This window comes from Dasypus novemcinctus, chromosome 17, assembly GCF_030445035.2.
Source record: "Dasypus novemcinctus isolate mDasNov1 chromosome 17, mDasNov1.1.hap2, whole genome shotgun sequence".
NCBI classification, from domain to species: domain Eukaryota; kingdom Metazoa; phylum Chordata; class Mammalia; order Cingulata; family Dasypodidae; genus Dasypus; species Dasypus novemcinctus.
Genome location: NC_080689.1, coordinates 30,805,267 through 30,819,860, shown reverse-complemented (window position 1 = coordinate 30,819,860; position 14,594 = coordinate 30,805,267). Strand labels below are relative to the sequence as shown.

The 14,594-nt window shown below is 37.3% G+C and overlaps 1 protein-coding gene across 10 annotated transcripts in view; it reads right to left on the bottom strand.

The window, feature by feature from the left end:
* MTA3 (metastasis associated 1 family member 3) overlaps nucleotides 1–14,594 on the bottom strand; it is a 217,856-nt gene that overhangs the window by 87,877 nt on the left and 115,385 nt on the right. For all 10 annotated transcript variants that reach the window (XM_058278469.2, XM_058278468.2, XM_071208792.1 and 7 more), the window contains 2 exons: nucleotides 10,285–10,402; nucleotides 833–935 (listed from right to left, as the gene is read on the bottom strand). In XM_058278469.2, coding sequence (XP_058134452.1) covers nucleotides 833–935; nucleotides 10,285–10,402 — 221 coding nt within the window. The remainder of the gene's footprint in view (nucleotides 1–832; nucleotides 936–10,284; nucleotides 10,403–14,594) is intronic.

Below are 14,594 nucleotides of genomic sequence, written 5' to 3'. Positions count from 1 at the left end.
TCCATTATTACAAGGCTATTATAATCTCATTTATCTTCCGCTTTGTGGTAATTTTCCCCATGAGCACCGTTAACTTTTATCATTCAAAATATAAAAATAGGGGAACAGATGTAGCTTAAGTGGTTGAGCACCTGGGTTCGATCTCTGGTACCTCCTAAAAACAAACCAAACAAAAAAAACAAAACAAAAAAAAACTTTCATTGGGGAGAGGATGTAGCTCAGTGGTTGAGTACCTGCTTTCCCTGGACAAGGTCGCGGATTCAATCACTGGTACCTCATAAAAATAAAATAATAAAAATAATGCCCCATTCATTTTCTCAAGAAAGGAGGAAGGAAGCAAACCAGTCAGTCTTAGAGTTCTCAGAGGGAAACCCTATGCTTATCTACAGGCCTTAATAGAAAACACGAGTTGAAGAACATGATTACTAGTGTATGGATGCAGTAAGAGGAATTAAAGTTACACGTTTTTTTTGATACCTCAGTCAGTTGTATCTATAGTTAAAAAGATCACTTCTTTAATTAAAGATACAGGATTTCAGGTGCTAAATTTCTTCTTTATACTGTTCTGTAGTGTTTCAATTTTTTATGAAGAGCATTTGCTATTTTCTTAATTAGTAAAAGCTAATAAACCAGTTATCATTTTTAAAACCAAAATTAAGTGATATTAAAACATTCTATAGGAAGCTGTATATTATTACAAGGTTTTCTTACATAACCAGAAAAATTATAAAATAACCAATGAAAGAGTAGAATATAAAGAAAGGAAAATACATAAATCAATAAATTCTTTCATAAAAAGAAAAAATATTTATTTCAATAGTGCTATACTCACCGTGCTACCACTAAAAACTGGTCAATCTGGCGATCGGTAAGTGGGCTATTTGGATCCCAAACTTTAACTTCCAATTTTGACTGTTCCCTGTCATCTGATTCTCCTGTCCAGGAACAAAGGAGATAGAGGCTCATTATTCACAAGGTGTACCGTCACATATGGCTGAAGATTTGGGTTACCATCACATATGCCATGTTTAAATGTCAGGTAAATGTTGATGGTTTTGGTACATATGTTTGGATGGCAGAAGCACAACAATTTGTAAAGTGAACGCTGATGGTAAAACAACCAAACCAGCCATGGCAGGTTTCTTTAGTCATTCGCGCTATTTCCTGAGTATCCATTTGTGTGAAGCACGAAGCCTCATGCTGTTAGGGATTTAAATATGACAATAAAGGCCTCCTCCTGGAAGATGCTTAAACACTGGTGCATGAATAACCGTGATACAAGTGCAAAGAGGTAGATGTGATAGGAAACATACAGATATTATGGCTATACGACAAATCCAAATGTTAGAGAAATCATTTCAGGCTAGCAAGCGAACAATGTTACATAGGGGGTGATATTTCTGCTGTGATCTGAAGTGTACGAATTCACTGTCAAGGGAAGAAAAAGAAATAAGAACATGAGGAAAGTCATGGGTATTAAATGTGACAGGGAGAAAAGTATTCATTTTGTCTGGAGTACATTAAAGGGAATGGGAGAACATCTAAAAGAAGTAGGTTATGAACATACTGCTGAAAATTCTTTCAGGCTGAGCTGAACAGATTTTATTTGGAGATAATGAGAAGCCCCGCTTATTTAGAAGGGGAGTCACAAGACCAGAACCATACTTCAAGTTTCATACTTAGCTAAGATATATTTTGCCACAGAAAAACCTGATGAAGACTGAGAGTTATGCCATCAAGCTCCTCAAAGAGTTCCAGCTGTTAGTAATGAGGGGCTGAGACATGGCAGTGAGAGTGGTGATGGAGAGCAAAGAGAAGATTTAGGAATGTTGGTGACAGATTGGATGTGGACAGTGTTGGGTTTAACAGAAAGAAGGAACACAAGCGGGAGATGATGGCTACTGGAAAAAAGAAGATCATTCAAGACGCTTTGTTTTAGGAATAGCTTATGAGGAGATATGGCCATTAGGCCATCAGTACTCAATGCCAGTAGTGGAAAAAAGACTGGAGAGTCAAATGGAATTTCAATTATAGCTATGGATTTCCTACTAAGCTAGGAGGTCTTTGATGATAAGGACTGGTTTTGGCTTTGCTGTGCTTTTGATTACTGCATCTCTAGGCAGAGCGCCTTGCACCAACTCGTGCAAGAGTCTGAAGCTAAACATGCTCTGGTCACTGACAAACCTAAGCTATGGGCCACCAACGTGTAAAGTCCTAAAGTAGGAGCAAGCTTGAATTGGGGAAGCAGATTTGGCTCAACTAATAGAGCACCTGCCTACAACATAGGAGGTCCAGGGTTCAAACCCTGGGCCTCCTAACCCATGTGGTGAGCTGGCCCACATGCAGTGCTGATGTGCACAAGGAGTGCCGTGCCACGCTGGGGTGTGCCACTCAAGGGTGTCCCCTGAGTGCGCCCCTCAAGGAGAGCTGCCCTGCGCAAAAAAAGCACAGCCTGCCCAGGAGTGACACCGCACACACGGAGAGCTGACACAGCAAGATGACGCAACAAAAAGAGATACAGATTCCTGGTGCCACTGACAAGAATGCAAGCAGACAAAGAAGAACACACAGGGAATGGACACAGAGAGCAAACGGGGTGGGGGGAGAGAAATAAATTAAAAAAACAAATCTTAAAAAAAAAAAAAAAGCTTGAATCGCTGGCCCCAACAGAATACCACCTGCAATATCCTAAGGCAGCTACTGCTGATATATTGGGGACTTGCCATCCTGCCTCTTGTTCAAAGGAAGGTAAGCAGAGAGAAAATCTTACATAATCCCAACTTGAAAAGCACAAACAGAGCAGATCAAGTACCAGGCCAAAAGAGATCTAAACAGTTGGAAAGGATTTTATTTTTCATTCTGTTTGTTCACAATTCTTAGCATACTGAGTAAACACAGTCAACATTAAGTTTATTTGTAAAAACTGGTTAAAAAAAAAAAAGTTGCAAACTGCATGAATCTTGAAAAAAGAAAACAGCATAATTTCACTTCCCTACATCTTAAAATAATCTAGCCATAACTATAGTCTACATGATGCAGAAAGAAAACTCAGATACATAAATTCAATTTCAAACAATAATAGAATATCCTTTGACACGTTTATACTAACATTAAAACTACAGACAATGCAATGGGAGGAGAACAAAAATACTAAAAAAAAAACGAATATAGAAATTCAATTTTTAAAGATAAAAAAGTAATAAAGAAAATGAATATAGAAAGTCTGGAAACTTTAGACTAAATAAGCCTTCCCCAATTTTATTTATATCACAGATTGATCACATCTTCACAGGGGAAAAACCTTTAAAAGCCCTTGAATGAACTTATTCAGAATTTGTATAAATAAATGCTCAGCTAAGCTAGCTGCAATAGATCTCAGGAACTATGGGATAAGTTAAAGACTGAACAACAAGAGAAATTCTGTTCTCTGGTAACATTCTTTCCAGCCTTTCCAGTAATCTCGCTTCCCTCCTCTATATATGTTCATCCAGCTAATTCCAATCCACTCAAGTACCACATCATCAAGTAATCAAGCCCACAAAGATCTTCCTAACCCCGGAATTCCTACAAATGTATTTACCAATTAATTACATGTTTGTATACAGCTTATTGTTTTTGCTTCACATCATTTTGAAGAAATGAGGTCCAGCACGATTTCAAATGTGTTAGTCCTAACCCTCCAGTTAAATTTTAAGATTTCTAGAAAGTGCTGATGAAGTATTTCTTCAGAATATCCCCTAAGAGTATATAACACTGTTCAAACACTCTGAAGAACTAAGGCTGTAGGAAAACTGTCATCCTAAAGGCTCTTCCTGGATGAGTCAAAATATTCTTTGGTCTTAATACAAATCATTTTATTTGTGCCAACCATAAGAGTACTATACTTTTATGCCACATTTTATTCAGAAAAACATAAGGATGATATCAATCACCATTTTTGTTTAATATTGTTCTGAAAGTTCTGGCTGATGCAGTAAGTTATGAATCAAAGGAGTAATACATTACTTGAATGACATAATAAAAATGAATTAGAAAACTCATGGCATTTCAAAAAAAGAAAATACAATGTAAAAAATCATTTTCATTATAGCAACAAAAATATAAAGCACTAAGAAATAAAATCAGAGGTATGCTTATATAAAGAAATTAAAAGGGAAGTGGACTTGGCCCAGTGGTTAGGGCGTCCATCTACCACATGGGAGATCCGCGGTTCAAACCCCTGGCCTCCTTGACCCGTGTGCAGCTGGCCCATGTGCAGTGCTGATGCGCGCAAGGAGTGCTGTGCCACGCAGGGCTGTCCCCCGCATAGGGGAGCCCCACGCGTGCCCCATAAGGAGAGCCGCCCAGCACGAAAGAAAGTGCAGTCTGCGCAGGAATGGCGCTGCACACACGGAGAGCTGACACAACAATATGACGCAACAAAAAGAAACACAGATTCCCGTGCCGCTGTCAACAACAGAAGCGGACAAAGAACACGCAGCAAAATGGACACAGAGAACAGACAACTGGGGGGGGGGGAAGGGGAGAGAAATAAATAAAAATAAATCTTAAAAAAAAAAAAGAAATTATAAAATTTCCAAGAAGATGACATGATTAAAAAAAAAAAAAAAGACCTTTTGTGAAGATTTACACATTCTTCTCTACAAGTACCCCAACAGGCTAAATTCCTAAGAATTTAGTTTCAGTAGTCAATAAAATGATTTGACTACTAATCTCAACAAATCAAAGAATATTTTGATTATGAAAATAATAATAAGGGCCAAGGAACTAAACTGGATTAAGATCATAAAATAAAGCAAAAGTAATCAAAACAATTTTGTGTTTGACAAAATAAGTAGAATCAACAGTACAAAGACTATATCATATAATAACAATATTTAAATTTTAAGTATTATTATAATTATGGACCTATTGACTAACATCCATTGAGTGTTTACTAGATCCCAAAAGTTACTTTTTTCTTTTTTTTTAAATTATCTTTTCTTTTTAAAGATACACAGATCACACAAAATGTTACACTAAAAAATATAAGAGGTTCCCATATACCCCACTCCCCAATCCACCCCACTCCTCCCACATCAACAACCTCTTTCATCAGTGTAGCACATTCATTTTATTTGATGAATACATTTTGCAGCACTGCTACACCGCATAGATTATAGTTTACATTGTAGTTTACACTCTCCCCGAGTCCATTCAGTGGATTATGGCAGGATATATAATGTCCTGCATCTGTCCCTGCAATATCATTCAGGACAACTCCAAGTCCCGAAAATGCCCCCTTATCACACCTCTTCTTCCCTCTCCCTGCCCTGAGCAACTCCAGAGGCCACTGTCTCCACGTCAATGATACAGTTTCTTCCATTGCTAGAGTCACAATAGTTCTATAGTAGAATACCAGTAAGTCCGTTCTAATCCATATTTTATTCCTCCATCCCGAGGACCCTGGGATGGCGATGTCCACTCCACCTCTAAATCGGGAGGGGGCTTAGATCCCACATGGCTGATGGATGAGATTCTCCTGCTTGCAGCTGTAGATTCTCTCGATTCCCTGGTGTGGTGGTTGACCATCCTCACATTCCTGTTAGCTGACCTGGGTAAGCCAAGAGTCACTCTTTCTATGTATTAATGCATTTAAACATCATTAATCCTAAACAGCAGAATCTCTCAACCTTGGCGCTACTGACACTTTGGGATGAATAATTCTTGGTTGTAGGGCTGCTGATTACATTACAGGATGTTTAGCAGTACCCCTGGCTTCTAACCACTAGATGCCAGTAGCAACCACTTTACTTCACTCTTAATTGTCAAAACCAAAAATGTCTACAGAAATTGTCTAGTGACTCCTGGTGGGCGGGCAAGTTGGCAAAATCATGTGAGTTAAGAATTACTGTTCTAAATGGTTGCAATCAACACAAACTTACATTTAATTGTTACAGACTGGTGTTTCTGAAAAGCTTACATTCTACAAAATTACACATGAAAAATAAATCGGTTTATGGAAAACAACAGGACAAAACTTTCAAATCCTGTGGAACTTGATAAACAGAACACTTAAAAAAAGAAGTTTTTATAATAATAACACTAGCACAGATAGATCTGCCCTGGCATTTGCACCTAGCAGGAAGATCAGTTAATTCTTTATCTCCTTAAACCCAGGGCTCTTGCCTTCTCCACTAGTAGGTCAGGGTATATAGCTTCAACAATTAAAAACTGGATCCAGGCGATGGTGATGATGGTAGCACAGTACTGTGAATGCAATGAACAGCAATGAAATATAAACCCGAATATGATTAAAAGTGGAAATATACTAGAATATATACGGTAAAAGAATAAAAACTTTTTAAAAAATCATGAAACTACACTACACGCACAGTGAACCCTAAGTTAAACCATGGACTATAGCTAATAACACAATTATAAAAATGTGCTATCATCAGTTATAACAAACGTTCCACACAAATGCAAGGTGTTGGTGCTGGGGTGTATATATGGGAATCTATATGGGAATCCTATATTTTGTCCACGATTGGTCCATAAAAAATTGGATCCAGATTACAGCTCATTTTTTGTTAAATGCTGCGAGAAATATCTCCAAAGCCCTTTCACTTGTATGTGAAACCTCCCCCTAAGCTGGAAAACGCCACAGTTTTTGAGGCCACTAACCAGCTGCTACTTACACCAGAAAAGGCACTTACATAGAATTTCCACCTTTTTCCCCCTTAAGTGTTCTTTATCTGGGAGAATATCTACTCCATTGCTGGAAAAACCACATATGGATCAAAACAATTTCCCCTCTATATTGACACTATTTCTCTATTTGCCAACTGTAAATCCTTCATGTTATATAAGCAGGTATTGAAGCAGAGGAGATTTTAATTATTTAACTGTAACAGAGAAACATCTCCTGAAATGCCAAAACACTGACAACAGTTATTTAATCAGCAGCAGAACGTGGGGCAGGATGAACAGTAACTATAATAGCTAACAATGAGCATTTGCTATATGCTGGACATTGTGCTAAATGCTTTAACAAGAATCACTTCACTTAAACACCATACTATGATCTATGTACATTATTATTCCCTCTTAAAATAGAAAAACATGGAAATTGAGGATATAAATAGTTTTTCCAAGGTTACTCAACTAAAACAAAGCTCACCAGGTTTCTACCCAAACCTGAGAATCCAAACATTTTAGTTTAATAACTTATTATAGTATTGCTTAAAAATTAAAAGTCTTAATTAAATATGTAAAATAGACTTTCTTAAAATCCCAGTTACAATATAGTTAAGTAACAATTCAAAACTTCCCACATATTTTTTCTTATGGAAAATTCTCTAAGTAGTTTATTCAAACTCAATGAAAGATTTAAAATCTCAAAGAAACCTTTACCTTAACTTGCAAACTACATACTGATCTTTCCAGATCTCAAGACTCTGTTAGATGGTGGATAGCCATAAATATGAATTTTCAAATTCCAAAGCCACATAAAAATGTATTCACTAGCAAGACAAATGACACAATGATGTCTTAAAATCCAACAAGACCTGTTCACAAAGAAAGCAAGCTTGTAACATTCTGGCTCTGGGCCGCTGCTGCCACCTACCTAGGATATTAATTCAAGCTCTGCATCCCATGCCAATGCCAACTGGAATCTGGCCATTGGCTGAAACATATCCACTCAAAAGAATATCAAAAGGGTCAGAAAGCACAGACAGCAGAAAGCCCTAAATACCCATTTTTGCATTTGATGTTTTCTACCATTTAACTTCCCTGCAACCGGGTACTAGCTACTTATGGAAGTTTCCGTGATGACAATGCCTGCGTTTCTCAACTGGTTTCACTGTTAAGAGTTAGCTTTCCTGAAAATGTATTAACTAGAAGAAGAAAAAATAAAAAGAAAGGGTCCTTTAAACCTTGCATCGAGGTGGTTGCCTAATTACAAGTAAAAAGAAATATTCTGGATACACTAAATACTTTAGCCTGAAATAAAGAGTACAAAATGACTTCTTTAATGGTGAAAAATATGGTGTTTTTCTCAAACACCTACAAGCCTGGTGTGTTTTTTGTTGTTGTTGTTGTTGTTAAAGATGACTACTGATGAATAAACTTAAGTTATTATTAATAAACTTAAGGAGAAATATAGACAAAACCTATACAAAGAAAGCTATATTAAAAGAGAAAAAAAAACTTTCAGAAAGGCGTAAAGTAGACTGTACATTTGGTATTGTTTATGAAGTCCAAAAACAGATACCAGATTGTATTTGTAAACTGGTCTGTTCCTCTGGGACAGACTGTATTAGATTCTGAAGTTTCACTTGTACTTTATGAAATCAAGATTAGGGCTTTTACTGACCACGCCATTGGGGCGTGCAGGGTTGAGTCCCCACCCCGCTGGTGGGGAGAAAAAGAGACTCACACATGGAAGTAAATACACAGAGAAGGAGAACACAGAGAGTTTAGTTTTGGATGCTGGAGGCCCAGGAGAGAGCCAAGCCATTCACCTGATAGTTTGTAGCTGAAGAGACCACAGCCCTAAGCGGCTGAGAAAGCCCAGAAGGAAACAAGCCCTGAGGAGAGACAAGCCTTTTGTGAGCCTGTAGTTAGTAATGGAAGGAGCTCGGACCACAGAGCCTTAGGAGGAAGAGGAAGGCTGAACCCTCTCAAAGACCCGCAGCCACCTTGTTCCAACAAAAGGCAACAGACTTTGGTGACAGAAGTATCTTAAACATTAGGGCCTTGTGACTGTAAGCTTCTACCCCAAATAAAAATACCCTTTATAAATGCCAACAGATATCTGGTACTTTGCATCAGCACCCCTTTGGCTTAGGGACTTAGGGAACAAAGGGAAAGAAATTCCTTGTTTCTGTTTAGTCTCTCAACATCATCAAAATGACAATTCTCTCTAAATTGATTTATAAATTTACTGTGATCTCAAGAAAAATGGATTTTTTTTCTAGTGCTATTAAGTTGATGAACTTAATTTGGAAAAAAAAAACAGGAATAGGTAGGAAAACACTGAAAGTAAGAGCTAAGAAAGAGTGGGACTAGCCTTACCAGATATTAACACATACCACAAAGCAGGTATAGTTCGAAAATAAATAAATAAAAGGAACTAGAACATGAACAGGCAAACAGCAAACAGACCAGTAAAATAGAAACCTCAGAAACACACTCAACATTATAACATGGTAAAATACACCCCAAAGTAATACATCATTTTAATGCAGGTTCAATCAGAATCCAAATGGAACCTGGAAAGAAGGAAATTGATAATAAATGTCAACAGAAAGAAAAAAATCTGTTCAAATAGGGACTGCCAAAAAATTTTAAAGAACAATAATAAAAGATAGATTAAATAAATATTGATCTATTACAATAGACAATTGAGCTGAATCTAATTTTGTGGATACCTATATATATCCGTGTAATAAGCAGTCTGGAAGAACATGTTAAATTAATAATAGTGGCTATTAGCAATAAGGAAGGATGATCTGAAGGACTACTTTTCTGTTTCCAGTGTAGTTGAATTTTCTCCAACCTTCTAAATCACTTATAAGATAAATTTCAAGATTTAAAAAATGGAACAAAGCAAAGCAAATACAGTGGACCCCCCTTATTATGCTTGGTTATAAAGGAACTTCACTACATGCACAACTAAGTGATTATGCCAAACACCATTGATTGTACACTTTAGATGGACTATATGCTTTATTAATATGCATCAATAAAATTGATTTACTAAAAAAAAAGAATGTCTTACTTTTGAAATAAAAAACATTTAAAGTATACATTCATGACTAGAGAAAGTAAGAAAAATTAAATATTGCTAGGAAGATCTGTTTTATAAATGCAAGCTCTGGCTCTCTCCAGTGCATAAATGATTCAGATCAGCAAAAATTCCCCACCAAAATGTACCCTATCACTTCCATGTCTACTTGAACTAGATGGCTTAAATGGATTGAAGAATTTCAAGGATGGAGCATGTCACACAACAAGTTCAGAACATTAAATTTAGCACATATCAGTTACATATTAAAAGCTGTATCTAAAAGAAAAACAGTCACAGAAATCATAAAAATATGAAATCACAACTAAATTAGCTGATCAAGTAACTCATTTTCCATTGCTATTTCTTAAATTTCTAAAGTTGGAAGAGTTCATAACTTTCACACTTTATTCCAAAAACTGCTTCTTTAATATGAGGATAAGATTTGAGTTTCAACAGGAAGCAATAAATATTTTCTTTTCATAGGACTTGTAACCCGAAGAAAAACATACCTTCTAAGAGCATTTCTGGAATGTCTGCTTGATATCTAGGTCCCACTCTGATTTCACCTTTGTCAGCTAATAGTGTTTTCACTGAGGGGTCATAAACCAATGAGTAGAAAAAGGTATCCTGAAAAAAAAAAATAACAAGGGAAATTAATTTCTCCTATTTAAAAAAAAAAGGCAATAAATCCAATGCCATGATAATGACTGCATAAAAATTCACAGTATATAAAATTTCATTTTAGTGAATAAACTCAATGAATCTTTAAGGAGAGAGCATAATGTTATTGTCGTCATGTAAAACAGTGCAAAATTAAATCCAGACAATAGAAACAGCTAACAATAAAGGTAGATTAGAAAGTTGTGTTATTATTTGTTTTAGTCTAAGGAAAGCCATTAATTGCTTTAAAACTGGGTTTTGAAAGCTAACAAAGTTAAACTACCTGAATCAAGTAATCATCTGATCTAAACTCCACTCCAAACAACAGGGAGGCCTTTGTGAATACTAGGGACTCTTACTATTGGAGTGCATACCCCACATTTTCTAAAAATACTAAAATGCACATCTAAAACTCACATTGAATAGACTCTAAGCATTCAGTTTATACACAGCTTATTAATATGTCACTCTGTACACATGTAATTAAAAATGTATAAATTATAATTTGGCATCCATATGTATCTACAGATAGGTATATAAATACGACTATAAGCACTACTTTTAGCAAAACACCTACCAAACTCTCCAATATATTGCTGTAAAATCTCAAATGCCCCTGTAAGCCTAGTGGATACAACAGCCTGGCTGCCCATCCTCTGCTGAATTCTGCATAACTACTGGAATCCATCTGAAACAACAGTGTTCTGTCTTCTGTTTCCCACTGGGATTTCTCAAGTCATCAAATGCCTTACTTTTCTGTACCACATCCAGGAAAACCCTATCTCTACCATCAGCACTTTGCCAAGACCAAGCCAAGCAAGCTGCAAATAAGGGATTCTCTGGCAGATGCTCAAGCTCTCTCTGCTTAGGGCTCTTCCATACTGTGATAAAGAGAAAGGAGAAAACCAGAGAGGTGGTACTATCCACTGAGAAATTCTGTGCTGTATTTTAATCAATGGTCACTGTTATGAGAAAAGATTAAACCGTAAAACTGTAAAAAAAAAAAAAGTCACACCAATACATGACAATTTATGCAGATAAATGCTAAGGAGAAGGAAAAAATCCACAGTAATATGCAAACAAACTTGTGTAGCAAAATCACAGGGAACAATCAGTATGCAATGAAGTTTTTGTGTTTCTTGTAAGACACGAGAAATAAAAAATATTACAGGAAAACGAAAGCTGTTACTACTGGCTCACTGTCAGATTTAAAAGTAGATATACTTCAGGTCACTTTTTTTTTTAAAGAGAAGTTCTGGGTTTACAGAAAAATCATTCATAAAACATAGGGTTCCCATATACCACCCTATTATTAACACCTTACATTGGTGTGGTACATTTGCTACACCTGACAAAAGCACTTTTTTTTTTCCTTGAGGTACTGGGACCAGGAATTGAACCTGGGACCTCTTATGTGGGAGGCTGGCACCCAACCACCAAGCCATGCTGGCCCCTGTTCCCCTCATTTGTTTGCCTGTTTTCTGTTTTTGTTTCTAGGAAGCATCAGGGACCAAATCCAGGATCTCCCATGTGAGAAGCAAGCGTCCAATTGCTTGAGGCACATCTGCTCCCCAAAGGCACATTTTTATAACTATAGTACGTGGTTTAACTTAGGGTTCACTGTGTTGTGCAGTTCAATGGATTTTGTTTTTTAATTTTTATCCTAGGAATATATATACAACCTTTAATATCCCCTTTTAACCACATTCAAGTGCATAATTCAGTGCTGTTAATTACGTTCACAATGTTAAACAATCACCACCACCATCCATTCCTAAATTTTTCCACTGTCCTAAATAGAAACTTTACATTCTAAGCATTAACTCCCCACACCATCCTCTGGTATATTCTAGATTCTGACACTATGAGGTTGCATATTCCAATTATTTCATATCAGTGAAGTCATACAATACTTGTCCTTTTGTGTCTGGCTCATTTCACTCAACAGGATGTCAGAACCACAATCTTTCTCACAGCTGAATATCTGGCAATTGAGAAGAATGCTGCGATGAACATTGGTATACATACTAACATCTGTTCAAGGCCCTACTTTCAATTCTTGTGGGTATATATCTAGTATAGGCATTGCCAGGTCATATGGTCATTCTACACTTAGTTTTCCAAGGAACCTCTAAACTCTCTTCCACAGTGGAAGCATCATTTTACATTTCCACCAAAAATGTACAAGTGTTACTATTTCTCCACATCTTCTCAACACATAATTTCCCATTTTTTTAAATACCTATTTTAGTGTGAGTGAAATGGTATCTCATTGTGGTTTTGATTTGCATTTCCCTAATGACTAATGATGCTGAACATATTTTCATGTACTTTGGGGTCATTTTTATCACTTCTTTGGAGAAATATCTATTCAAATCTTTTGTCCATTTTTTAATTGGGTTGGGTGTCTTTTTGTTGTTGAGTCAAAGAGTTTCTTTATATATTCTGGATATTAAAACCTTACTGAGCATGACTGAGTTAAGATTAGGGCTTTGACTGGGCCACGTCATTAGGGCATTGAGTCCCCACCCCTTGGTGAGTGGTAACTCATAGATAAAAGGCATGGCAAAGGACAGAGCTGGAGCTTTTGATGCAAGGGTTTTTGATGTTGGAGTTTGATGCTGAAGCCTTAAGCTGGAGCCCCGGGAAGTAAGCTCACAGAGGAAAGAGAAGCAAGCCCCAGGAAGAGAGGAACCCTGAACCCACAGAGAAGAAAGACCCTGGAAGGGAGGAACCCTGAAGCCAGAGAGAAGCAAGACCCTGGAAGGGAGGAACCCAGGTAGCCTGAACCCTCACAGACATCAGCAGCAATCTTGCTCCAACATGTGAAAATAGAATTTGGTAAGGGAAGTAACTTATGCTTTATGGCCTGGTATCCATAAGCTCCTATCCCAAATAAATACCCTTTATAAAAACCAAAAAAAAAAAACAAAAACAAACCCTTATTGGATATATGGTTTCCAAATATTTTCTCCTGTCATGTAGGCTTCAGTTTTACTTTCATGCTAATGAAAGTATGTAGAATTTTAAATTAATGGATAGAGTTGATGGTTACACATTATAGTAAGTGTAACTAACATGGCAGGTTTATAAATGTGAGTGTGGCTGAAAAGTTTCGTCTAGAGACATATGCCAGTTGAAAGAAAGCTACAGAATAACCTAGGGACTGAGTAACGTAGTGAACCCAGTGGTGGATGAGGATTATGGTTAGCAGTACAAACACAGGGGAGCCCGTGCAGGGCAGCAGTTGAACACTGGCTTCCCACATACAACCTGGCTTCCCCAGGTTCAATGCCTGGCCCCAGTACCTCCAAAAAACAGTACAAATATAAGAATGTTCTTCTATGAACTAGAACAAATGTATGTCACTATTACAAGGTGATAAGAATACGATGCCAGGGAAAAATACAATTAATGTAACTTATGGACACAAAATATAAATAAATACATTTTTATAAATGTAACTTATGGACTGTACTCAACAGCCATAGTGTAATATTCTGGCATCAATGTCAAAGGAAGTATTATATCAATGCTAAGGGTCAATAATAGGGTAGTATGGGGTTTTTCTTTTGGAATAAGGAAAACATTCAAAAATTTACTGAAGCAAGACACACAACTCTGTGATCAAAGTGAATGTACTGAGTGTACACTCTGGATGGACTGTACAAGACATGAGACTATAACACAGGGAACCATGTGGTGGATGATGGACTGTGGTTAACTACATATACGAGAGTGTTCTCTTCATGAGCTATAATGTAGAATATGTAGAATACCAATACATGGTGTTAGTAATAGGGACTGTATGGAAAAAAATACACCAAACGTAAGCTATGGACCATAGTTAATAGTAATATTTTGGGAATCAGATTTGGTTCAACTGATAGAGCATCTGCCTACCACATGGGAGGGCCAGGGTTCAAACTCCGGGTCTCCTGGCCCACGTGGTGAGCCGGGCTACGCGCAGTGCTGAATGTGCACAAGGAATGTCGTGCCACGCAGGGGTGTCCCCCGCGTAGCGGAGCCCCACGCACAAGGTGTGCACCCCACAAGGAGAGCCACCCCACACGAAAAAAGTGCAGCCTGCCCAGGAGTGGCACCTCACACAAGGAGAGCTGACACAGCAAGATGATGCAACAAAGAGACAAAGAGTCCC